At 39.2% G+C, this 24,374-nt stretch overlaps 6 protein-coding genes across 9 annotated transcripts; 3 read left to right on the top strand and 3 right to left on the bottom strand.

Annotated features, from left to right (window-relative positions):
• On the top strand, positions 1–2,946 carry LOC121801509 (ninja-family protein AFP3-like). Its single transcript, XM_042201013.1, has 2 exons — positions 1–1,196; positions 2,405–2,946. The coding sequence occupies exons 1-2, from the start codon at positions 389–391 to the stop codon at positions 2,788–2,790; spliced, it is 1,194 nt and encodes a 397-aa protein (XP_042056947.1). The 5' UTR covers positions 1–388; the 3' UTR covers positions 2,791–2,946.
• A 2,869-nt stretch (positions 2,947–5,815) lies between these two features.
• LOC121800344 lies at positions 5,816–6,352 on the top strand. The gene has a single exon (XM_042199916.1). It carries the CDS (start codon positions 5,816–5,818, stop codon positions 6,350–6,352), a length of 537 nt encoding a protein of 178 aa, XP_042055850.1.
• Positions 6,353–6,740: 388 nt separating this feature from the next.
• On the bottom strand, positions 6,741–11,773 carry LOC121800345 (probable LRR receptor-like serine/threonine-protein kinase RPK1). The gene is made up of 3 exons (XM_042199918.1): positions 11,616–11,773; positions 8,134–9,387; positions 6,741–7,809 (listed from the first exon to the last, which is right to left on the bottom strand). The coding sequence occupies exons 1-3, from the start codon at positions 11,771–11,773 to the stop codon at positions 6,741–6,743; spliced, it is 2,481 nt and encodes an 826-aa protein (XP_042055852.1).
• A 2,545-nt stretch (positions 11,774–14,318) lies between these two features.
• Positions 14,319–17,386, top strand: LOC121798037 (magnesium transporter MRS2-5-like). Of its 4 annotated transcripts, none has more exons than XM_042196857.1 (7): positions 14,319–14,649; positions 14,897–15,441; positions 15,820–15,890; positions 15,977–16,105; positions 16,177–16,518; positions 16,607–16,654; positions 16,737–17,386. In XM_042196857.1, exons 2-7 carry the CDS (start codon positions 14,994–14,996, stop codon positions 16,962–16,964), a joined length of 1,266 nt encoding a protein of 421 aa, XP_042052791.1. In that variant the 5' UTR covers positions 14,319–14,649; positions 14,897–14,993; the 3' UTR covers positions 16,965–17,386. The 4 variants fall into 4 exon arrangements, with proteins under 4 accessions (XP_042052791.1, XP_042052792.1, XP_042052794.1 ...); XM_042196858.1 differs by having other exon boundaries at positions 14,904–15,441; XM_042196860.1 differs by having other exon boundaries at positions 14,323–14,484.
• On the bottom strand, positions 17,231–19,662 carry LOC121798041. The gene is made up of 3 exons (XM_042196861.1): positions 18,567–19,662; positions 18,056–18,465; positions 17,231–17,951 (listed from the first exon to the last, which is right to left on the bottom strand). The coding sequence occupies exons 2-3, from the start codon at positions 18,356–18,358 to the stop codon at positions 17,343–17,345; spliced, it is 912 nt and encodes a 303-aa protein (XP_042052795.1). The 5' UTR covers positions 18,359–18,465; positions 18,567–19,662; the 3' UTR covers positions 17,231–17,342.
• Positions 19,663–19,960: 298 nt separating this feature from the next.
• On the bottom strand, positions 19,961–23,964 carry LOC121798034 (probable inactive purple acid phosphatase 1). Its single transcript, XM_042196855.1, has 14 exons — positions 23,786–23,964; positions 23,103–23,280; positions 22,878–22,969; positions 22,708–22,774; positions 22,476–22,598; positions 22,273–22,365; positions 21,999–22,128; positions 21,808–21,889; positions 21,535–21,673; positions 21,216–21,421; positions 21,007–21,132; positions 20,593–20,902; positions 20,126–20,484; positions 19,961–20,080 (listed from the first exon to the last, which is right to left on the bottom strand). Exons 1-13 carry the CDS (start codon positions 23,923–23,925, stop codon positions 20,179–20,181), a joined length of 1,992 nt encoding a protein of 663 aa, XP_042052789.1. The 5' UTR covers positions 23,926–23,964; the 3' UTR covers positions 19,961–20,080; positions 20,126–20,178.
• Positions 23,965–24,374: the final 410 nt, after the last annotated feature.

Consider the following 24,374-nt stretch of genomic DNA (forward strand, 5'->3'; position numbering starts at 1 on the left):
AGACCAACGTGTCACCTTCTTCACTCACCCGCCACCTGTCCTTTCCAAGGGCCCCTTTTTCCTCATTCGCTCACTTCCCCCCCTCTTCCGACCTCCTCTCTCTCTGAGCTTCTCCTTTTCAGCTTTCTTTTGGGCTATTCTATTGACTTCTCCACATGCCTGATTGATCCCTTCCTTTTTGCTCATTGTGGATTGATTGATTGATCAATTGCGGACTTCCTCTTACCCGGAGCTTCATCTCCCTTTTCATGAAAAGCTTCAATCTTGCCCGAGTGGGCTACTACTGCTTCTTTGCAGGCTGAAATTTCTTGCCCCCCAAAAAAAAATCTTGGCGTTAATATGCAGTCAAACATCGCAATTTTGCATCTGTGGTCAAGAAAATTAGATCATGGAAATGGAGTGCTCGACTATGCCTACAACTGAGCTACATATGGGGGATAAAAACGACACCAAAAAAAGTATTGCCAAAGCATTGGAAATGGAGAATCTTACCCTCGATATTTCGTCAAATAGCTTTTCTAGAGATTTGTTGCAGAGGTTCATGGGCAGCGGCAGCGGCAGCGGCAGCGGCGGCCCCAGAGATGAAGAGGAAGAAGACGAGGAGGAGGAGATTGAGTTGAATCTCGGGTTGTCAATGGGGGGCAGATTCGGCGTGGATAAGAGTCCAAAGAAGCTGGTGCGATCTTCCTCGATTGCGAGCTGTTTGCCTGTGGTGAGGGACGATAATGACGCGGCGGCGGCGTACAGAGGCCTCGCGAGGACGGCTTCGCTGCCGGTGGAGACGGAGGAGGAGTGGAGGAAGAGGAAGGAGCTGCAGACTCTGAGGAGAATGGAGGCCAAGCGGAGGAGGTCGGAGAAACAGAGGACTCTGAGGAGTGAGAGAGAAGGCGGTGGTGGCAGCGGGAGTGGGAATTTGAGCTTGAGTTTGGAGGAGAAAAAGGAAATTGAGATGAATCTGAGAGCGAGGTTGGATAGGGAGAAGTCTTTGACTGGTTTGAAGAGGTCGGGATCGTCGTTGGCTTCGCAATCAGGGCTTTCTTCTTGGGCTGCAGCGGTCGCCCGGAGTGGGGCTGATGCGGCGGCAATGGGGAAAGGAAAGGGTAGTTACTGCGGCGGCGGTGGTTCGCAGGGCTCGGTGGAATCAAAAGGGGGCAGCTCTTCTAGCATTTCGGATTTGGAGACTAAAAATTCACAAGGTAACTAAATATATTTAGACAAGTAGTTTGAATCTTGATAATTTTGAAGATGATCATCAAATTTGTAACTTTTGTTCTAGATTTGAGTCAATGTCCAAGTCAAAAGCATCAGTGGTGCTGTATTATATCCTTTCTTCAAGAATAAAAGAGGATTAGTTTGCTCTGTATTGGATTCGATAGGATATCTTTGCAAAACACAATATAAGGTGGAACTTTTTAGTTTTTGGACATGAAAATTGTAATGTGCGAATGGTCTACAATAGTTAGGCAACATGGTATTTGGGTTTAGAGGTGCAAACCATTATCCAGGTGTGGAGGCTTCCTGATTGCTATCTGTGAACGGGTAAAACTTGAATAAAACAGCAAAAGGTGACCCGATAGAGGTATATATCCTTTGCACTCTGATAAGCCCATAAAAATTTTTAAAGGGCTAATAGAGAATTCTACCTCAGCAAACATGGATGGTATGGAAATTATATCGGTCGTAGCTTAACAGATGAAGAACATGAAAGATTAAGTGAAGTTTTGGAGATGAATGGTTTTGGTATTTTCTTTACTTGTCTCGTCTAGACATAAGTGACAATGGGGTAGGATTTAGTTTTGCCTGAAAAGGGAGTGTGTATGGCTTGAAAGACCAAGGTTGGCTGGTGACCTGTGGCTCGTCTTGTGGTAACATTATTAGTAGGATCGAAAAAACTGCTGTGTATGGCTCTACACTTCTACTGCTGGGCTGATAGAGCTGCAGGGTTGCTTATTTTTAGACGACATAAGTAGGGTAAGCGCGTTATGATAAGTGTCGGTCGAACTATTGCAGTTGAAAATGCAGCCATCAATTGCACATGTTGTCCGCTAAGGAGGGCTTTGTATATTCATGGTAGGACCTGTGGGATCTGTCACCATTTGCTTCCTCATGACCCATTTTCCCTATATAAGCTTATTCACCGACCAACCAATGGCAGTGGGCCTGCTTCCACACCAGCAGATGAAGACATTTCCTTGCCGTCATTTTGGTAGCGCGATTAGTAGATGGTGCCGGGCATCATAGAAACAGTCGAGATTATAGTTCGCAAACATTGCTTAGAATGATCGTCTCGATGTTCCTGTTGAATCTTGATTCAAAACTAACACCTGGTTAATGTTAGTTATCATGTCTTGTCAATTTGAAATGCAGCTAACTAACTGAGTAAGGAACTGACTTCTGTTTGCAGGATCAAGTGGTAAGTTGAGCCCGGGCAGCATCCAATCGGCTGCAGGAAGTCATGACATCGGCTCGTCAGCAGCAAAAGCACGAGAAACCACGAGCAAAGCCGACATGGAGAGTCCATCCAAGAGATCCGATGCCTCAAGACCCCGGGGCAGGGGAGTCAGGGCAGAGGACATGCCCTGCGTCTTCACAAAGGGAGACGGGCCTAACGGGAGGAGGGTTGACGGGATCCTGTACAAATACGGTAAGGGTGAGGATGTTAGAATAATGTGCATATGCCACGGAAGCTTCCACTCTCCCGCAGAGTTCATCGTGCACGCGGGTGGCACCGACACAGAAAACCCGCTCAAGCACATCGTCGTAAACCCTAATGCTTCCTCGTTGGTGTAATGTTTATGTGGAATTCCTATCAGCATTCATAGAGAGTAGCGGCTTTTAATTTTTTTTTCCATCTTTTTTACGAGTTCTTGGATTTCATTTATGATTATGTGGAACAATTGTTTCCATTGGGTATCATACAAGAAAATATGCAGAATTTTTTTTGCAGGGTGACTTGTTTCAAGTTTTTGGTTTTCTTATTTTCAAGATTTACGTTCGGACAGTCTAATGCCACATGTTGATGGGAATTTTAATTCAGGCTTAAATCGCTATTAACTTTTTTTAATGATTTGGGATAATATTTAAATCCATGACAGTCTATTGTTGTTGACTTGTTGATAGGAAATTTTATTCAAACTTAACCTTTGGGATGAGCTTTTGATTTTCGGTATTGGTCTCCAAAATCATGAAGAATTTGTTTTTTCTAAATTGGGGAGAAATTTACCATAAGATCAAGTTCATGATATTTGCAACTAAGGCCATGTTTGGTTGCCAGGATTCTGTCTAGGAAAGTAATCTGATTCCTTAAATTTTAAATTCCGTTTTTAATCAAACAAGGAAAGTAATCAAAATACTGAAACAAGAAAAGTTTGTACAACTTTCCAGGATTCTGAATCCTAACTTTTCTTTGTTATTCTTTTTCCCAGTTTTAGGATTCTTACATATTTAATGCAATATAGTATAGTTTTATTATTATTATTATTATTATTATTATTATTATTTATTACAATGTTTTAAAAATAATTTAAAAGTATAAACCATACTTAATTTCAGGGTAATAAATAACTATAATTCAAATTATCATAATTATAACTATATTATTAATATTTATATTTAATTTTTATTATCATAATAATTTATTAAATAATTAAATATAATTATAATTATATAATAATTATTACTTTATAAATTAGTAATTAACAATAAAATTGTAGTAAAATTTTAAATTATAAAATTTATTCAATTAAAAATTTAGTAAATATAATAATAATAATAATAATAATAATCTTATTTATTATTATATTATTATATATTATGATGTATAATCCATATTTAAACTATCCATCGTAATAATAAATAAAATAATATAATTATTATCATTTGTAATTAATAATTTATTAAATAATATGTATTATTATTTTTTATAAATAAAAAATGATAAGCATATTTTTAGTTTAGTGTTTAAATCAAATATAAACTTTAAAATCTCGATATTTTCCAAACAACAGAAAGTAAAGTTATTAGGAATCATATTCCAAGGATTCATTTTCCCAGGAATCATTTTCCTTGCCAACTTTACTTTCCCGCCAACCAAACATGGCCTAAGTGTATACTTATGTAAAATACATAATCGGCCAAATTTTATTATTTTAGGGATTAATGATCTTATTTAAAATTCATTCTTGCCTTTCTCATTACAGAATATTCATTTTATATTTTTTTTCTCATACTACAAGTGTGTGTAATCAATTTTTTATGCATTTCAGCATATGATCCTGTTCCAAAATTATCTTATATGTTCATTTAATTGACGTTATATGTCAAATAGTTCTATAATATGTACTCAGATATATATAATAAATATATTGAACGTATATTATTACATTAATAAAGATAAAATGGTTATTAGTCTTAAAATCTCAAATCTTGGTATTTCCAATGAACTTAAAATTTGGTGGCAAAAATCATGTTATTTGTCTTTAATGGTTGTGGATAATATAATTACTAGGTCACATTCTATATCTGAATCTTTTAAAATATAAAAATACATCAATGAGACATGAATTGGAGTACATTGTAAGGGCACCCGCAATGGGGCGCCCGATGGCGTCCATCGTCCTCGGGCGCGGATGATGCCCACATTGTGGGTGCCCGCCATCGTCTGATCCCTACATCCGCGCCCTACGTCGCGGACGATGGCCTATCATCCGCGCCATTGTGGGCTCGGCGGACGATGGTCGCGGACGATGGCACGCGTTTTTTATTTTTTGTATAAATACTCCTACCTCACCTTCATTTGTAACGTTTCATTTCACGATTTCACTCTCGAAACTCACATTTTTATTATTACTACGAAATGGATTCAAGTCCCAAGAGTCCGATGTTTGGGGAGGCACGTTGGCCGGGTACAGAACCCACCGAATATCGGCCGTTCGACGCCAACATGCAATACGAGCAGTTGGCAACAGCCTCGATGGCGAAGACGTTGTTGCAGACGCACAATGCCCTCAAGAAGTGTACGGACCCCGCCGAAGCCGAATATCTCCGGGGGTTGATGGATGAGCTGCGCCGGAAGTTGGGAATTGCGTAGATTAGCCAACTTGAATCGTGTAACTTTTGTTTAATGAATGCAAACTTCACCGGTTTTTAGTTAATCGTTGTATTTTTTAATTTAGTTTGCATTACATATTTGAAAATATTTAAATTAATTAACAAAACAATAGTATAACATATAGGACGCGTCATAGGTCGCCCCATTGCAGGTGGGGGACAGGAGGATAAAACTGATGACGTGGCGCGTCATAGGACGCCCCATTGCTAATGGCGTAATGCTTGAGACATTCAAAAAGATACTACTATGCAGTGGCGGATCTAGGTGGGGGCAGGTGGGGGCGGTCGCCCCCACCGTGCGACTAATTTTCCCTTATCTCGGATGTATATTTTCCATATCCGCCCCCTCCGTTGTCTCCGACGTCGCCCCGTTGACCAAAAAAAACCATTAAATGCGATTTTCTTGATAAAGAATGTGAAAGAAAGCTTGAGATCATTTCGAGAATTTGGATGGGATACTTTCTTGCAAGAAGTGAATGATTTTTGTGGGGCAAATGACATTTCAATAACAAACATGGATGATGATGCTCCAAAGCGGATTAGTAAGAGGAATGGTTCAAACATCAAGAACTACCATCATTATCGCGTTGAAATATTTTGTCAGTAATTTCAAATATAATATCTTATTCATTTACTAAATTAGAATCATCTTGATATTTAATCTTTCTTGTGTGTCAATTTGGTCGTCGACTTGCTTACACAAGAGATGGAAAATCGTTTCTCTGAGGCATCCACAGACTTGCTAAGTTGTATGGCATGCCTCGATCCAAAAAATGATTTCGCTGCTTTTAATGTTCATAAGCTTGTTCATCTTGCTACTCTTTACCCAAAGGATTTCACATCGACTCAACATACTGAATTGTTTAAACAACTTGAAACTTTTGTTGATGTTGTGAGAAGAGATGCACAATTGAATGGTATTGAAGATTTGGCTAGCCTATCTCAGAAGATTGTTGAAACCAAGAAAGATAAAGTTTTTCTGTTGGTCTTTCGTCTGATTGAGTTGGTATTGATCTTACCTATAGTGACTGCATCTGTTGAAAGAGTATTTTCAGAAATGAAATTTGTCAAGACTGACTTGCGGAATAGGATGGGAGATGAGTGGTTGAATGACAGTTTGGTAGTATACAATGAAAGATCCATCTTTGCTAGTGTTTCTAATGAAAGAATCTTGAAACGTTTTCAAGATATGGATACCCGTAAAAATCAGTTGTCTCGGTTAACAGATGCTAGAGCTACTTGAATTGTAATAGACTTTCATTTTGCTAAAAAAACATATTGAAGTATTATATTTAATATTTTATTATTTTATTCCGCCCCCTCCATTTTTAATCCTGGATCCGCCACTGCTACTATGAGACAAGTATTGTATAATGCTTGATACATTCTAAAAATACTGCTTATGGAGTAGATATTAGCATAAATCTAGAGTTTCCATTCGTCATGCTAGAATATATTCCCCCAAAGGAAAATGATAGTATATTCCTAAAAACAATGCAAAATGCAGGTAAAAGAAATTAGAAATGGCATCAAATTATTATCCACAGTTGATCACTTTTCATCTAAATCAGAAATGGCTCACTCCAACACAGGTAAAATATGGAGTGGCGCTTCTTGCCTTATTGCACTACTCAATCACTACAAGGCTCAATCTGCTGCAACTGGTCCACCACCTGCCTAATTGCCGGCCGCTCCGTAACAGACTCGACGGTGCACATCACGGCCACGTACAGCAATTTCACCAGTTTGTCATGTGGTCCTGCGTCCCACAGGCCGTCCGCAAACACCTCCTTCACCTGACCCTGCTCGAGCAGCATACACGCCCACGACACGATGTTGAATCCATTTTGGTGCAAGTAGAACGAGGGGTCGAGCACCCGCTTCTCCGACATGAGCTCCAGAAGCACCACGCCATAGCTGAACACGTCCGCCCTGTCCGAGACCACCCCTGTCAGCGCGTACTCAGGAGATATGTACCCGTAGGTCCCAGCCACGCGCGTCATGGCATGGCTCTCAGCACCCTCGAGTATCTTGCTGAGTCCAAAGTCCGCCAGATATGCGTTGCAGTTGCCATCCAACAGGATGTTGCTAGGCTTGATATCTCGGTGCAGGATGCGCTGGTTGTGCAGGTAGCAGAGCGCGGAGGCGATGTGGAGTGCGATCTTGTGCAGCATCGCGTAGTCGAAGGCTCTCCTCGTGCGATCCCTGATGAACTGGTCGAGATTCCCTCCGGGCAGATAGTTATATATCAACATCATCTCCGGTGCACACGCGTAATAGCCCAAGAGCGTGATGAGATTAGGGTGCCTAATTTGGCTTAACGTGCTCACCTCGGCGTGGAACTGCCCCGCGCCTCGGTGCCTCTCCGCAGTCAGCCTCTTGACCGCCACATTTCTCCCCGAAGCTATTTGTGCGTGGTAGGTCTTGCCAAATCCGCCGCTTCCAATGCATTTTCTTATGTTGAAATTATCCGTTGCCTCGACTATGTCATCAAAGGTCAGATCCACGCCTACGTCACTGAAGAGGATGACTTTCTCTGACTCAGTCGAGGCTGGAATCTCAATCGCAGTTGTTGTCACCGGCTTCTTCTTCCTTCTGCTGTAACAGATCAGAGCTATCAAAATCAAAGCCACTGCAACGAAACCAGATATCACAGATGCCACGATAAAGTTACGTAGTCGATGATCATTGCCCTTCAAACTGAGTCCTGCCTCTTTAGGAGGAGGCGCTTGAATCTGTTTCAGTAATTCTTTTTGTGTCTCGTGGCGAAGATCATTGTCTGTAACCGGGACCTCAAGAGCCAAGAAGGATGAGTAAGGAACATATGAATCGTAGATGGAGGTCGTGTGATGGCAGTTCAAACTCGGGATTGGACCGGATAACAGATTCCCACTCAAATCGAGCTTCGTTATACACGATGACTGAAGATTTTCATCCAATCTCCCAGTCAGCCTGTTAGAGCTCAAGTTGAGGTATTGAAGATTAGTGCATTTTGTCGATAGTCCAAGAATATCACCTGTAAACTGGTTCCGAGCTAGGTTTACCGCCATCATACTTTTACAACGGCTCCAATTTCTCGGAAAGTGGCCTTCGAAGCCTGCGCCCGGAGCCCATAAAATCTCGAGTTTTGGAAGTGTTGTTATATCTTCAGGAATGGTACCTTTGAAGGAGTTATAATCATTATCATGACCCAAAGCTGCATCGGAAGATCTATAAGGCACTCTGCCACGTGGATTACTCTTCACGCGAAGAGCATTGAAGTGACCCGTGAGGACAAGAACCGACAAACGAGTACAATTCCCTAGATTTGCAGGGAGAGGCCCACTTAATCCATTTCTTGCCACATTTAAAACTTCAAGATTTCGAAGTTTCCCAAGCTCGTTAGGGATAGCGCCACGTAGTGCATTTGACGATAGCAAAATTGTCCTCAAAAGGCTGCACTTCTCTAAAGCACGTGGAATTTTCCCTTTTAGGAAGTTATGTGACAGATCCAAATGCTCGAGATACGCACAATCGTATCCAAGAGTACTTGGAATGTAGCCAACCAACCGGTTAAACGAAAAATTTATAACTCTCAACTTCCCAAACCCCATGAGAAAATCGGGGATGACGCCCATGATTCCATTTCCCGCTATATTCAAAATCCGTAAGCCCCTACATTCCGACAGAGAAGGTGGAAACCTCCCAAAAACCCTGTTATACGCAAGATTAAGAACCCTTAAATCCCTCAAAGCGAAGAATTCAAAATCCGAGAAACGACCAAGAAAGTCATTCCCTTCAAGATCAAGCACTTGAAGATTTGTCAATCCCCATATCTCAGAAGGAATCTCACCACCAATTCCATTATAACGAAGCGATAGAACCCTAAGTTTCGTCAACTTTCCTATAACAGCCGATAATCTTCCCCCTAGAGTCCCACTAGCCACAGACCAACCCGAGCAGTTTCTCGTGATTCTAATACCATGCATCGCCGATTCCGACTCGATAGAGCAAGGATGAGAGCTATAGATATTACCTCTGATTTCCAGCCTAGTAACTCTGAAATCGGAACTGCAGGAAACTCCGAACCACGAGCAGTGGTCGGAGCTACCGGCATTCCAGCTGTCGAGAATCCCTTGAGGATCAGAAAAGGATCTCTTCAATCCAAGAAGTGCCATTCTTTCATCAGAAGATTGTGCATAAACTGACGACAGAATGCACAGAAAAAGCAGATCAACTGCAGCAGAAAGCAGAGAAACCTTCATCCCCATGTCTGCCACCGCCGCTATTCCTCTCAATCTTCAACAAACAAAAAAGCACCACCACAGAATTCAGCACAAATTCAAAAACTAAATCTTGAAAATCAGAACACATTAGAAAGTAAAAAGTAGAGACAAATAAGAAGCAACACAGAGTTTCAAAACACTAAAAAAAAGTCGCTTTAGCATCTGCAAAGAACACAGAACTGAAATGACAAAGAATCCATATTTCCTTTTCAACATTCGACAGCAGATTTTGCAGAAAACGAAAGAAAGAAACCTCGGAGTTAGCAAAACCATATCTGCTGCTTCTCTTTCTTCTGCAGATTGGTATTACTATTACTGCTTCCAAGCTTACAATTTTTTCCCAAACAATCTTTTTTCCCCAAAAATCTTTAAAGCGAGGAAGGAAGTGGGTCCCAGGAAGAAATTCTGGGTACTAGGGTGGGTCCTACTGGCTCAATGGGCGCGCAGTTTTTAGAATCCAACAGGGGTTTTCAAGCTCCCTTTTTGTTCGCCCACGTGGCACGGCAGGAAATGTTGTACACGTGTAGTAATAACTGTCTGCAGCATAACGGCTGAGAGTGAATCCCCAAAACGGCATTGTTTTGCTTCAGTACATTAGATACAGAGGGCCAAGAAATCTATGGACAGCATTTTATTATTAATATTAATATTCGTATTCATATTTATATTTGGAAAGGAGCAATCTTGTAAATATATTTGGTGGGTTCTTCACAGAATCTTCATTTGTACAAATAAATGGAAAAATCCTTTTGAATAATGCTATAGTATTTCATAGGATTGCAGAGGGATATTAAGGAAGGTGGAAAAATATTTGTCAGAGTTCATACGGTATCCGAGTTGTAACTGAAGGCAGTAGCCCCAAAGCATTAAAGTCTGGAATTTTCTAAGATTCTCAAATTATGTGAAAATATTTTGAATCTGACTATTAGTCAGTATTCTATACAACGTTAAAGAGACCTCAAATTCCTGCAGCTTTTCTGAGTTGGGATATGGCCGCATTTATTAGTGGTTATAACAAATTGGAAAAGCAGATATGCATAAACAAATATCTGAAAATACTATATATAAACTTCATTGGGGAATAAAGTGGACCATGTACTACTCCCTCCGCCCAAGGAAGATGATTCACTTTCCTTTTTGTTTTGTTCTAATCAAGATGACTCATTACTTAAAATGTAAACACATAAATTAAAACTGCATAAAATCCCGTACCACCCAAGGAAGGAGTCATCTTCATTGGGAGGAGAGAGTACTAAATTAGAGACCATTTGCATGATGAATCGGCTCCTAAGCGAGCAACGACAGCAGAGCTAGTGCAGGTGATTACATCTAATTAATGGAAATTGAGTTTTATATAAGCCAAAAGCAGCAACATCTATTTCAAGGTTATAGGAAAAACAAAGGTGTCTAGATTAGAATTATCAACTAAATGCACATCTAGTTATGTCCGAGAAGCTATAAAGCAACGACAAAGGCGCGATAAAAGAGGAAGGCCAATTAAAGGCAACACATCATCAACAACAACACGAGCAAGAACAACATGAACTAGAACACGGAAAGGAAGAGTGTGCCTTTTGGTTTGTTGCCTTCACAGAGCTTGGCGGCATACTGTCATGATCGAGAGGCTGGTGCTCTGACCTTTATTTTCTCAGAAGTGATTATCCTCCCATTTTGCGGCCTGTTAAGCATTGAAAAAAATTGTTCAAACTTGGTCAAAATCAAGATTACATCTAAGTTGAGAATTAAATTGTTGGCACCTAAGCTATAAAATGCTATAATATCACACATACATTTCTACCATGTGGATAGTCAGCATACATATTATTGGAATCACAACAGCTGAAGTACAATTTCAACATCACCACTTGAGGCTAGACCAATAAAGGCATCTAAAGCAGCTGCCTGCCCATCTCGGATACTTCAATGGACTGCTTTGCCTGTTACACATGCAGCCACGGCAGGTGAACCAGGCCAGTGAATACATTTGCACGAGCAACCTGGAAACTTACTGCAGCAGCTACGCCACTCAAAGCAATGGCATGATTTCCATGTCAATTTCTTCTTTCTGGAACACAAGAGAGGGATGTTCTTTAGCCTTTGAGTACACCATTGATACGTGAAGTCAATGGATGACCGAAAGGACAGCATTGTTTTTGTCTAGCAACAAGAAACAACATAATTGCAAGAATACTAACCTCGTATGAATTGATTTAGTTGATTATGAGATAGAACGACACTCACATTGGCAAAGCAACTATTCCATCTAATTTGTGTTTGGAACTAGTATCCCTCGATCCTCCTGTACTGTTGTCAACTTGGTTATTTACGAGACCCTCTCGAACTTCACCAACCATTCTCTTCTCTCCATGTTTCACATCCATGCTCATGGTCTTCCCCATGTCTGACTTTTTGTTCGGTTTTACTCCTTTAGTAGTTGGCGAAATTTGGTCAAACCTACCCAACTCACTCTACCTTCTTGATTATTACCCTTAAAGTGCTCCATAGATTGACACTCCTTTCTTTTGTGATTATCTCCGGCTTCTCCAGAGCTTAAGGCTTGCTCCGATTTATCTAAGTCTGCACCAGTATCGGTTGCGTCATATGTACAGAAACTATCGTTCCCCAACTATAGGAGAAGAAGCATCCTCTTCCATTATAGGAGAGTCACTAATAAAGACATAAGCAGGACTATCGGGATCATAATCCTTGAGGCATTCTAGTCCATCACTTGGACCGAAGGCGATAGAATTAGTGACATGTCTTTAACACAACTCTTCCAACCTGCTTGAGCCTCATTACTCTCTCCTATAGAGTAGGGAGGTATAATTCGAGAATTCTATGGAATGATATCTTCACAAGAAGCATTTGATGAAGTCATTGTATCAAAAGAATATACACATTTGTTATCATGAGCACCGGTGTTATCCTCTAAAACCTCCCCATAACTGAAACAAGATATACACATCACTGAAACATAAAGTTAAGGAGAGTTTAAATAGGGAATAAAGTACAATATTCCAAGAACTTTATATTTTTAATGCACACCACAAATTGATGTGTGATTGAATCACATTCTAAAATAAGAGAGTTCAATTATCAACTAAAGCAGTAGAACTAGCTGAATTCCTGCCTACAAATCAGCGCGGGGAATAGTCACTGGGCCCGTTGGTGGTAATTACCAAAAAGTCACTAAGAATCCAATAAACAAAAACAAACTAGTACACAGCAATTCTCCATAAGTTCAAGAAAATTTGATTTAACTGAATCATTTCTCCTGCGTTTTCTCTGCTCAGATTATAGCAATTTAACATTTTGATAAATTTTCTCAAGATTTTTGAAAATAACGGAAATGCAATTATTGCCCAACCATTTTACCGATTCACATGATCCTCGAACAAACCCAGCCAGATTCAACATACATACATATCTAATGATCCAATAATCATATTTCCCACGCAAAAATCATTAAATGATAAATAAATCCAAACACACACAAAAAAAACCCAAATTAGACAATACTAGTAACTTTAGCTATAACTACCACAACAATAATTATAGTCTTTGAAGGGAAATTGAATAATCATGTAATTAAAACGGAAGGAAGAGTAGGTTTTGGGACGATTTTTTTTCTCCTAAGAAATAGAAATACAAAACTGCATGTTCGATCATCGACTCTATGGCGCCTTATTATCAACTGCTCTCAATTCCGCCACGTGATATGCACGAGCTTCGAGAGAGGGACTCATTTGCAATCTTAACAAAATCTGTATAGCATAAAAAGAAGGAAAATGGATGCTAATACTAACTGATAAGGCTATGAATTTATGTTCAACTTCAAATTGACCCACGAACATTTGTTTATGTCATTACCATATCAATTATACAATTACTTACAGAATTTTTTACAGTAGTACTAATTCTTTTTAATTTTTTAGAAGACTTCAACCATTCTATAAAGTAAACTAATTTATTTTATAGTACTTATTATTCTAAATTATTTAAAGTAACATAATTTATTTAATTCTCAACGATACAACTATTTAAGGGTGAGCAAAAAAACCGGAAACCGAATATCCGAACCGAATCAAACCGAAAATTTGAAATTCGGTTCGGTTCGGTTCGGTTTGGTTTTGAAAATAAAAAAATTTCGGTTTTTCGATTCGGTTCGGTTCGGGCGAAGAAAAAAACCGAAAAACCGAATAACCGAATTATATATATATATTCTATTGATTTAATATATTATATTATATATAATATATAGTATATTCTTTTAATAAATTCTACTATATTATATATATTATATGTATTATTAATTTTATATTATATATAAATATTCTATTAGTATATATAAAATAAAATAAATTACACACAAATATATATATATATTAATATTATATTTATTTTTTCGGGTTTTTCGGTTTTGTTCGGGTTTTTTGGTTTTTTAAGTTCGGTTTTCGGTTTTTCGGGTTCGGTTCGGTTTGAATTTTGAACTAAATTCGGTTTTTTAGTTTTTGTTCGGTTTTGACAAAAAACCGAACCGAAACCCGAATGCACACCCCTACAGCTATTTCAATTATTATTCATTAAGGAGTACATTACAATTAGACAAAAGTAAGTTCCAATAATCATTTCTTTTCTTAAAAGATATCATTTGTATAGGCAGACTTCAAGGTGATAATTGTAATAATCATCGAATAATAATGGCTTCATTTGTTAAAAGATGAACTTGAGTATAACAAGATCGTGATCTTAGGAGATGGAGATTCTTTAAATAATCTTTTATTTCTTATATAGGCTCATAGTAAAATTAAAATAATGTACTACTAGTACATAAGAGAGATTTTTTAGGCAGAACAAATATTTATCAGATTTTATCATCTGAATTTTAATCCTTTTATTAAAACAAAAAAAGAATAAAAGATGGGGCGAGGCAAGTCGCCATCACCGGAAACTTCGTAACGTGCTGCCTCTCTCTCTCCCTCTCTCTCTCTCTGCCACACACACACACACACACACGGACTCCACTTCCAACAAGCGGGACAGTTCAGAGTGAATCGAGAATCTCCATAAACCAAATTCATTGAATCAAAGAGGATTCTTGTGACGAACGGTATGATCTTTTCCAACCGCCTTCCTATACACACAATATACATATGCTATCTAGATTAAGCAACGGAGGTGGAGGGTTTTGTCATTAGAAATCAATTCTACATGATATTACCAGATTAGATAAGAGATGGCATTTTCAAGAATCGAGCTTTATCTGCATTTGTAGGTACAAAATTTTCATCCTTTCTAGTGGAAATTTGGCATAGCCTAGCTTTTCCTGATGCCCTAAATTGGTTTTTGATTCTTAATTTAAGAGTAATTATGTGTTTCAGCATCAAATCACTCTGTTTCGGATTGCTCAGTGGCTTCCTTGCATAAGTTTTAGCAGTTTTTTCAATGGTTGATAGTAACATAGTGTGAGTACATGAGGTGTGATAAATAACGTAGTTGCCGGAGTAAGGTTTAATTCTTAGAATGCAGGCACTAGCATACATCTTGAAGTCGACCGATGAAGAGAACTCTTGGATGTGAAGGTCTGGATGAGATAAAGGAGAGAATAAGTCTAACAAAATGGCTCAACCCGGAGCTCCATCTTTCGGTGCTGATCCTGAATCTTTCGTATCTTCTCTGAACCCTTCGAGCTATTATGTTAATACTATTGGGAGGCACAATGCATGTGGGGCTGGATTTCCAGGCTTAAAGAAGAGAACTCATAATCTTGGAAATCGGTCTTGGATATTGATTGATACCAAAGGGAACTTGGAAGTTGTGGAACTGGATAAGTCTACTGTCATGAGGCGTTGTTCATTGCCTTCCAGAGATCTCAGACTTCTGGATCCTTTGTTCATCTATCCCTCCTCGATATTAGGTCGTGAGAAGGCTATTGTTGTGAGTCTTGAACAGATTAGGTGCATAATCACAGCTGATGAGGTTATATTGAAAAACTCTGTAGAAGAGTCAGTGCAACAGTACAAATATGAGCTGTGCAAGCGTCTTGAGGTATCCAAAGATAATTATGGTAAGATACCAAAATTGCTGATATGGTTAAATATTCATGTGTTTAATTTGTCCCATGAAGATACTCAGAGAATTTTAATCTAAAAAATCAGGAAATTTGTTATGTTCATTTTGTTTCCTTGTGCTACTTCTTTCCATTGATTTTTTTTATATAAATTCAGTAAGTAGGAAAGGTGGTAGAAAATTGGATGTGCATGCCTCATCGAAATCTTGATAATGATACAAGAGTTACTGAGATATTTCTATATGTGAAAAAGTAAAAGTGCAAGACGTTACTGAAGTAGGCATATCACCATGAAGCAAATTTTCTCTTTTTTTCTTGTCATTCACCTTATGAGTAAATCGTAGTTCTGTTGATACAATTTGCTATGTGTTTCAGATTATCTACCTTTCGAGTTCAGGGCTTTGGAGGTTGCTTTGGAACATACATGTATGTCACTTGATGCTCAGGTATGCAGTTGTTTTTGTTTTATGTATTAAGGGTCTCGATAACGGATCCAAGAATATCATTACACTGAACTTCATGAATTTAGTAGGTTAAAGATTTAGAATTGGACATATATCCCGTGCTTGATGAATTGGCCTCATCCATAAGCACCCTCAATCTGGAGCGTGTACGTAGATTCAAAGGGAGCCTTCTGGCCTTGACTCAGCGAGTGCAAAAGGTAAATTGATTGATACTATATCTGGCACAGCCTAACAACTTGGCAAGTTTTGATATATTCTTGAATATTAGGTTTGTGATGAAATAGAGCATCTGATGAACGATGATGGTGACATGGCGGAGATGTATCTAACTGAGAAGAAAGAAAGAAGGGATATACTTACCGACAGTGATACATGCAATCCAGTCAATATCTCAGAAGATGTAAATTTTGGATCCAAATCTGCTCCTGTTTCTCCAGTGGGATCATATAGTGGAGTTCACAGATTGCAGAGAGCATTAAGCACCATGAGTACCAGCAAACACGGAAGCTTCTTGAGCTCTTCTTCTGCTGCAGAAAATATCGATCAGCTTGAGATGTTACTCGAAGCATACTTTGTTGGCATAGACAACACACTCAACAAGTTGCTATCGGTAGGGAAAGATTTACAATAAGCACAATTTTCTTACTGCATCAATGCTTAATTGCGTATGTATAATTTGATGCTCCTTGGCTGTGCAGCTTAAAGAGTATATTGATGATACTGAGGATTTAATCAACATAAAGCTGGTAAGTGAAACCACCAATTATCACTTCTTTTGTTTCAAATATATCATCTTTAACATTTAAGTTACTCTTACTGCTGTAACAGGGAAATGTCCAGAATCAGCTGATTAAATTTGAGTTACTTCTCACAGCTGCTACCTTCGTGACTACCATGTTTGCCGTCGTGACTGCAGTTTTTGGAATGAATTTCAAAGACACTGTGTTCGACGAGCCCTCTACATTTAATTGGGTACTTATAATTTCTGGAGTCTGTTGTGTAGTGGTGTACAGTCTCTTTTTGATCTATTTCAGGCACAAAAAAGTCATCCCTTAGTGGTATATGTTACTCAAGTTACATTCTTTCTCAGGAATTGTCAATTGATTGGTCATTGCTGCCTATGGTTTACATTTTGAGCAAAAAAATTCTCCTAGTTTCTGCATTTGGTTGAAAATGTCGAGTTTTGTTGGAGAAAAACTAGTCATTTTAGTTGAGTTCTTTCTGTTTTCCACCAGACGTTCGAGCGATGTTTCATTCGATGCCCATGAATCATTTAGTTGTCCTTCCTGCAGACCTCCATCAAGAACATTCCTAATTTGGCAAAAAAAACACATCTTTATTTTTTGACCTCATTGCTTTGTATCTGTACAAGTAAGCTATATATATACACTCAATATTTATGGTACCAGTTTGCAGCTGAAATGTACATCACAATCAAAATTTAAAATTAAAACCAGAGCCTGATTTCATTCTCTCTAGTATCTGCTTTATTAGTAGCATCTCTGACTCATCACTGCCTTCATCTTCACTCATGGAATCCTCATCGGTGTGGAGGCTCATAAATGTTTGCTTATTATCCCAAATCTGTGGCATATCTTTCATGGAGTCACAGTTCCCATTCTGTATTCCATTGGTCGAGCGACCCCGGTCAATGCTCTTGCTGCCAGATTCCCCGCCGTTCTCTGATGGTTCGTCTTCTCTCATGGCGTGTTCGTCACATATGCATGTAGGACTATGGTGAGCAGATGAGGACTCTGTTTCGCTGTAAGAATATCTCCTCCCGGAGATGATACTGTGCTGAATTCTAACTCTGTTTTGGCTCTGGGAGACCGCAATCTCTAGTTCCTTGATGCGCGTCTCAAGCCTCGACTCTATCAGCTCATGGAGCCGCAAGCTCAGCTCCCATGGAGAAACAGAGTAATTTGCAGGTTTGGAGCAATATGCCGTCGTATCTGTTGTTCTGCTTTCTGAATCTGTTGCATCGTCCACCATTGCTGGTATCAGCTCACCTCGAACAATTTCTGGTTCGAAATCTGGATCGAGCTGCCAAAAAAGATCAAATGCAAAAATTTTAGCACACATTACTAGAAAATCCATCAGATTCCATGTCAGCAATAAAATTATTTACATATCTATGAATTTCTTACCTCAACAACACTAGATAGTCCATCTTGATCAGATACATTCATGTTCAGTTCCAGTACCTCCAGTTCTGCTTGAAGCTCTGCCTCAATTCTGCTCAATAGCTCTAGGTTCTCTGCCTTGTTATCATCACTTGCTTTCGCCCCACCGGCATTTACAAGGGAAGGAGACCGGACCGGCTCTACAGTTGAGAGATGCGAATCTTCTACTTCTCCGGGAGGTAGATTGCCCTCGCTGTCCAGTTCCTTCACCGTCACCATTTCGTTCAGGTCGAGCTCTTCCTGCAAGTCTTGTACCAAACCATGCATCTGCTTTAGCTTCCTGCCCAACCAATCTACTTCATTCTTTCAAGAAGTGGTTGCACCCACTATTCCAACAGTCATCCCAGTAATGAAAAGAAGCAGTGCCTCAGCTCCTGTTAGCATAAAAAGGAAAAATTCCAACACAAGAGAAATCAAGAATTCATACATCACTAAGCAAAGAACAAGAATGCAACCTAAATGATCACAAACGAACCTTGTGAACGCGATGATCTGCTAGAGCCCTTGCTCGGTTTCTTGAGCTCCTCAAACTGTTTCAAGGGAGAAGACGACATCTTGCTCTCCCTTCCCGTCTCATCCAGACAGGCATCGGACTGGCTAGGACACGAGTTTTTGCCGCACATTGCATCAGCAACCAACACTGGTCTGGCCTGAGGCATGGGTGGGGGAAACAGACATGAACTGTGCTGTTCCATGTGACTGAAGAGGTTAACAATGGCCTAATTCGACATCTTCTGTTTCTTGCCAATTTGGCCTTCCCCAACTTCATGTTTTGACCATCTTCTAGCTGCTGATTTACTCCTAAACCAACAACTCCTGCTGACAGATTATAATCCTCAAGAATCCCACTTTTCTCTGGATGATAGTCACCATTAACATCTGAATGATTCTCCAAATCAAGAAGTGAACCATCTTGGCCTCTTTGCTGGGCTAATCTACGCAATGGGCATGTCTTATATCTCAATTGCTGCAATAAATTTCTTGATTCTGTCTGAACATATTTGAGAGAAGGTCCACGTGGACTTTCTTTCTTGTCGGCTGAGAAATTCGGTAAGTTCTTCGCTATGCATCCAACTCCAGCAGCTGCTGCAACAACCCATAAATCCATTCATACACAAACACAAGCAGTCAGCTAAAATTCAACCTCTTCCATCTCTAAGGGAAAAAGCTATCAACTCCACAGAATTTTGATGGGTCAAAACTCTTGAGCCTCTGCATACAGTGAAGATCGCGATGCCGGAAAAACCCACGACAAAGACTGGATTTTTATCAAGAAGATCAATGAAGAGAGCTGCTGCTGACTCTGAAATTTGTTGATTAGATTTCTTCAAGAGCAGTGGGAGTGACTTCCGCGTTTTCTTGAAAAATAATAAAAACGGGAAATTCAACAAAACGATAGATCATCTGATGTATTTTAGAGTAATTTTATGAAGGGGCAGGAGAAAAGGTCAAGATTTTTCGATACAACTCATGGTGGATTGGAGCGCGAAGCTTGAATTGCTATTTCGTTTTCTTATATTTTTTTTAATTTTATTTTCGGGTGATTAATAAGGCTGTGTTTGGCATGCCATACATCACTAGTGTTTTGAGCCACTAATTGTGGATTGTGAATTTGAGACCCTCATTCAATTCTCAAATCTTATAGTAGTATTTTATTCTCTCTAATTACAAATTTATCATGGAATATAAAGAAAAACAAATTCTCGTCCTTTAAATATCCTTTTTTTAATTCTCCTATCTATAAATAAAAAAGATCCCATTGAACGAGTGTTAAAATTAGGTTGTATTGATCAAAGTGGAGACCCTATTTTAAGCCTTGAATTTGATAATATTTATTTTCATTAAAATTTCATCTGCTTACCCAAGCCAAAACACAAAGAAATAGTATCATATTTATACCAGAATATTGAAAAAAGGTAGTAAAAAATTGCAATGAACCAGCCTCAGTAAAAGTATACATAATGTAGTGCAAATAGCACATAATACACCCTTCATTCAATGTTCTGAGATTACAAATGCATGTATGCATACAGCTCTGAAGTTGGAGGACAAAGAAAACATGATAAAGCTGGAGAGTGAGAAGACCGTCACGAGGCGAGGGTCGTGCTCGGGCAGCTATCAATGGTGCAGGCCAAGATGTCCCTGTAGTCCCGGGATATCTTGAAGGAGTCGTAAACCTCCCCATCCCTGCTTCTCTTGTACTCGAACAGCAGGTTGGAGTGGTCGAACGCAGTCAACTTCACAAACCCGTAGTCAAGGTCTCTGAATAAACTCCAGTTAGGTTGCAGAGGTGAGAATGGCGAGAGGCTGGCGCCTCCACCTCCAGCAGCTACGTGTATTGTGCCATTCAAACCCCCCTTGTAGTAATTCTTCTCCTTGCTTGTGCAGATGTTCTGCAGAAACATGGTGATGAATGTGTATAGATTTGTTCAAAATCATGAATCTTCATTTCATTATAGATTGAATGAAGAATGTAGTATAGAATTAGATTGAGTTTTTACCTGATATATAGGGCAAGTCCTTTCATAATTATGGACATGGCCGTAGACAGCTATATCGACTTTGTACTTCTGCCAGAGTTTCTGAAGGTCATCTCTCCCCATTGGTTCTCCAAATGATCCTTTGATAGCATAGCTAGCATCAGACGAGTAGCCTAGAACGCGGTGGGCAAGGAAGATCAGCCAAGGTTGCTTCTGTCTGTCTGCGGACGCCAGGCAGTGCTCAATGAACTTGTATTGTTCGGTTCCCTCTCTCCAGTCGTGTTCGGAGTCCGCTATGCAGAATCGGAACATGCCATAGTCCGTTGAATACCTGTACATGGCATACTTTAATCATGCATTTCTAAGCAAGAAACTAATTGTAATGAAAAGGCAACTTCTGGTAAAGTTGATATATCCGAAGTCAATTTAACATACCAGAATTTAGCTCGATTTTCAGCAGGCACGTAGAACATAGTCTCAGCCGCCACCCCACATTCTCCACCCGAATCAATGTTCTCATAAAACGAACCTGATCCAGGCCAGTCGCGCTCATGGTTGCCACTTCAGGGGAAACCACCAATATTTAGAGAGAGAGAGAGAGAGAGAGAGCACGATGATCAGTTTGGTCGAAAACTACAATTTACCTGGCTATCATGTAAGGGACCCTCGAAGCAATAGGCTCCACTTGAGCAGTGAACTGATCCCACTGAGAGAGATATCCATTAGCATAGCAGATGTCTCCTATGTGAAAGATTATGTCATAATTCTCCAGATCATCCACGAGCTGCCTGGTTGTGTTGAGGGAACCGCGTTGGAAATTGTTGTACTCGTTGGAGCCATCAGCTTCATCCTGCACAAACAATGCAGAAAAACCAGAACACACTTCTCAGTCACTTGAATCCTTCTGAGGCAGTAAAAACGCGACCAACACAGTAAAAAGTGCTTTCTGAAAGGAGTTGTAACCTTTCCCATATCGCCAAAAATGATGACTCGTTGCACAGAGTTCTGACCCGGATATGGAGAAGCTTTAAATTGGTAAACATCACTCCAGATAATTGTGTTTGTGCCATCAAGCATAAAATGCCCCAATTTATAGGTGTACCTGAACAACCAATAGTTAGGTTTTCTGAAATTTTAGATGCCGAAAACTTTACAAAAGATAAGTATCTGAAGAAGCATTATTCATGTAATATTCCTAAAAAATGGTCTGATATTATCTTGTGACATAAAACATACATTGAGTTGGGCCACAAGTCCTTAAGAAAAGCAGTATGTATGAATCCAGGGTCGCGCCATCCAACTGTTCTTGCGGGTGAACCTACAAAATATGTGATCATCTTTCAATATTTACCACAAAACATCGAATATGGAAGCATATTTCCCTATAACCGAAGGTTAAATCGATATAAAATAGGAATTTAACATACCACACATGCTGCTACGATCAAATGTCAATGTAACTGCCAAGGCACGAAACCGTGGACCGTTCTTTGGACCCCATTGAACGAAAGGCTGTGCTCCCTCAATAGCATAACCGCTAGTCCAGGTGATGGTCATCTAAGCACCAACATTTCAAAAAAATTAGTCTTTTCTCGTTTGTTAGGGAAAGCTTGAACATAACGTCAAGAAAGGAGGATCATCATCAGAACCCCAGGGAAATGCCTCTGCATACGAAGAGGTGCTTATATGATAAGAACTCACTTCGTTCCATTCCTTCCCTTGTGCCAAACGCGGATATAGAGGCGCATTAGGATTAACAAAGGCGATTACATTTGACACAGCCAGCAGCTTTGGCTGTTCCAGGGAAAAAAGAAATAAATTAAGCATACATATATATCCACATTTCATCATGACAACTATAACCCGACGAACAAACAGTATAATCTGTGGAGCAGGATGCTTACATTTGAGACACCACCAGAAAATAAACCAAATGAAAAATTCGATCTTTGGTTAATCAACTGTAGCTTCAAAGAGCCTTTGCCTGTATCCTTGTAATTTGGATTGCTGAAATTTGCAAACTGATACTGCAGATATATCAAACCATACATATATTAGTAGTTTTTTAGATTCAAAAGTAGCGTGCCGAAACTTTTTTGTTTCGTAGAATTACTGCAAACTGGAATCAGACGAAACCTTAATGGGTGCTGTACACAAATATGGCGGTTTAACGCTCGAGTTTTCTTTGGGGCAGGTAGATGAACTGAGAACAATGGATTGAAATTTCTAAAATTAGTTAACTGTGCAATATCAAAATATAAGGACACTAAATCCTAAAGTGACTTAAATGCATTTTCTTTAATTACCTGAAGTTGGCCGGAGAAAATACACCAATCCAGTCTTCAACCGACGGATTTGAGCTCTTATATTCCACAGTAATCCAATCTTGGTTGTTTCCCTGATATAGGAAGTTGTTTCAAGTCAAATTTAACCATATAAGAAATCAGTTTCTTACAACGAACCAGTTTGCAAATGATAAGAGTACAACTAACAGAAAAGTGTCAGACAGATTGCCTAAATGGAAAACTTACATTGACTCCAAGAACTGATGGAGAAGCTTTAACATAAGCATTCTTATCAAAAGAAATAACAGCCTTCTCGATAGCAATTCTCGAAAGGGGTTGAACCCCGTTTGCTGTTACTTCTTCGAGGCTCACCAGAGCCCATAAAACCACCGCGAGGTGCACAAAAACTTTCATCTCATTACACCTAAATTCAGAAATCAATGCCATTAGAAGTGTGTGACAAAATATTAGCCGAGCTTCCAAATGTGTAGTTCGAAACGCCCATTAACATAACTTGTTGAATTGCATTTTCTTGCTCTAGATATTAACACAAACTCATTCAATCCTGACTAAAATATGCTACAAGAAACTTAAATCTACTGTTTACAAGTCCATGAGCCAAAGATAAACTAAGAAATCATTCAGTCATGCACATTCTTAAGCAGCACTCCACACCTCAATCATTGCATCACACAGCATGGCTTGGTTTTGGTTATCCCAAAAGCTGCAAGTGGGCATAAGAAAGTCAAAGCTACTACCACTACATCAACATTATTACTGCAGCCTCTCTCAGTATGAATTCAAGGGATCCAAATTAAAATTCTTAATAAGACAATAGTTCTACTAAACGAAACTAGTACAATCAGAGATCACAGCAATCAAGAATCGGAAAAGAATGAATCATTCAAAGCGAGGGGGTTGGAAATAACCTCAAATAGGGATGATTAAATCCCTCTAGGTAAACCGTAAATGGGGATGGGAGAGCAAAAGATTTGATCCAACTTGAACACTCGTGTAAGTGAGGCTTGTAGTTGAATCTCTCTTTTTCAGTTCTTGATTTTGGCGACATATATATAGAAACGTCGATTGAGTCAAACAAGTGTTGGAATCTTTTATGTTACATTCGATTTAATATATGTGGCGCATTTAGTTATAAAAGTGAAACGTAAGTCTTATCGTGAAATGTAACTTTTACCGTTAAACAAATCAAAATGACAAAATGTGACTTTTATTTATCGTGAAATGTAACTCTTATTGTTTATAAATGTGACTTTTATTGTGAGACAGATAAAATATTTAATTGGACTCTTGGGAGTGGGAACGGTTGGCGTTCATATCGAGACTTTGAGCAAAACCACCATACAAGTTGGAATTTTGAATGTTAGAAATTAAAATTATAGTGTGGACCTATAAATTAATTCGTCGTCCAACTTGAATGCTTGAAATTCAAATTCTAGTGTGAACATATAAATTTATTCCGTCGTTGTGCCTTCATCTGATCTGATGGCATTTAAATTC

This window comes from Salvia splendens, chromosome 4 (genome assembly GCF_004379255.2).
Source record: "Salvia splendens isolate huo1 chromosome 4, SspV2, whole genome shotgun sequence".
NCBI classification, from domain to species: Eukaryota; Viridiplantae; Streptophyta; class Magnoliopsida; order Lamiales; family Lamiaceae; genus Salvia; species Salvia splendens.

What these genes read in the sequence shown, in the direction of transcription:
- LOC121798034 (XM_042196855.1), bottom strand. Translation starts at nt 23,925, where the DNA reads ATGTCGCCAAAATCAAGAACTGAAAAAGAGAGATTCAACTACAAGCCT. An exon ending in CATCAGTTCTTGGAGTCAAT is followed by an intron (nt 22,970 to 23,102) that starts GTAAGTTTTCCA and finishes TTCCTATATCAG; the next exon opens with GGAAACAACCAAGATTGGAT. An exon ending in GTCCCTTACATGATAGCCAG is followed by an intron (nt 21,133 to 21,215) that starts GTAAATTGTAGT and finishes TTTCCCCTGAAG; the next exon opens with TGGCAACCATGAGCGCGACT.
- LOC121798037 (XM_042196857.1), top strand. Translation starts at nt 14,994, where the DNA reads ATGGCTCAACCCGGAGCTCCATCTTTCGGTGCTGATCCTGAATCTTTC. An exon ending in GTATGTCACTTGATGCTCAG is followed by an intron (nt 15,891 to 15,976) that starts GTATGCAGTTGT and finishes TGAATTTAGTAG; the next exon opens with GTTAAAGATTTAGAATTGGA. An exon ending in ATTTAATCAACATAAAGCTG is followed by an intron (nt 16,655 to 16,736) that starts GTAAGTGAAACC and finishes CTGCTGTAACAG; the next exon opens with GGAAATGTCCAGAATCAGCT.
- LOC121800344 (XM_042199916.1), top strand. Translation starts at nt 5,816, where the DNA reads ATGGAAAATCGTTTCTCTGAGGCATCCACAGACTTGCTAAGTTGTATG.
- LOC121801509 (XM_042201013.1), top strand. Translation starts at nt 389, where the DNA reads ATGGAAATGGAGTGCTCGACTATGCCTACAACTGAGCTACATATGGGG. An exon ending in GGAGACTAAAAATTCACAAG is followed by an intron (nt 1,197 to 2,404) that starts GTAACTAAATAT and finishes TTCTGTTTGCAG; the next exon opens with GATCAAGTGGTAAGTTGAGC.
- LOC121800345 (XM_042199918.1), bottom strand. Translation starts at nt 11,773, where the DNA reads ATGGGGAAGACCATGAGCATGGATGTGAAACATGGAGAGAAGAGAATG. An exon ending in GGAATAGTTGCTTTGCCAAT is followed by an intron (nt 9,388 to 11,615) that starts GTGAGTGTCGTT and finishes TGTTTGTTGAAG; the next exon opens with ATTGAGAGGAATAGCGGCGG. An exon ending in GTAAACCTAGCTCGGAACCA is followed by an intron (nt 7,810 to 8,133) that starts GTTTACAGGTGA and finishes GGCAGGACTCAG; the next exon opens with TTTGAAGGGCAATGATCATC.
- LOC121798041 (XM_042196861.1), bottom strand. Translation starts at nt 18,358, where the DNA reads ATGCATGGTTTGGTACAAGACTTGCAGGAAGAGCTCGACCTGAACGAA. An exon ending in GACTATCTAGTGTTGTTGAG is followed by an intron (nt 17,952 to 18,055) that starts GTAAGAAATTCA and finishes CTTTTTTGGCAG; the next exon opens with CTCGATCCAGATTTCGAACC.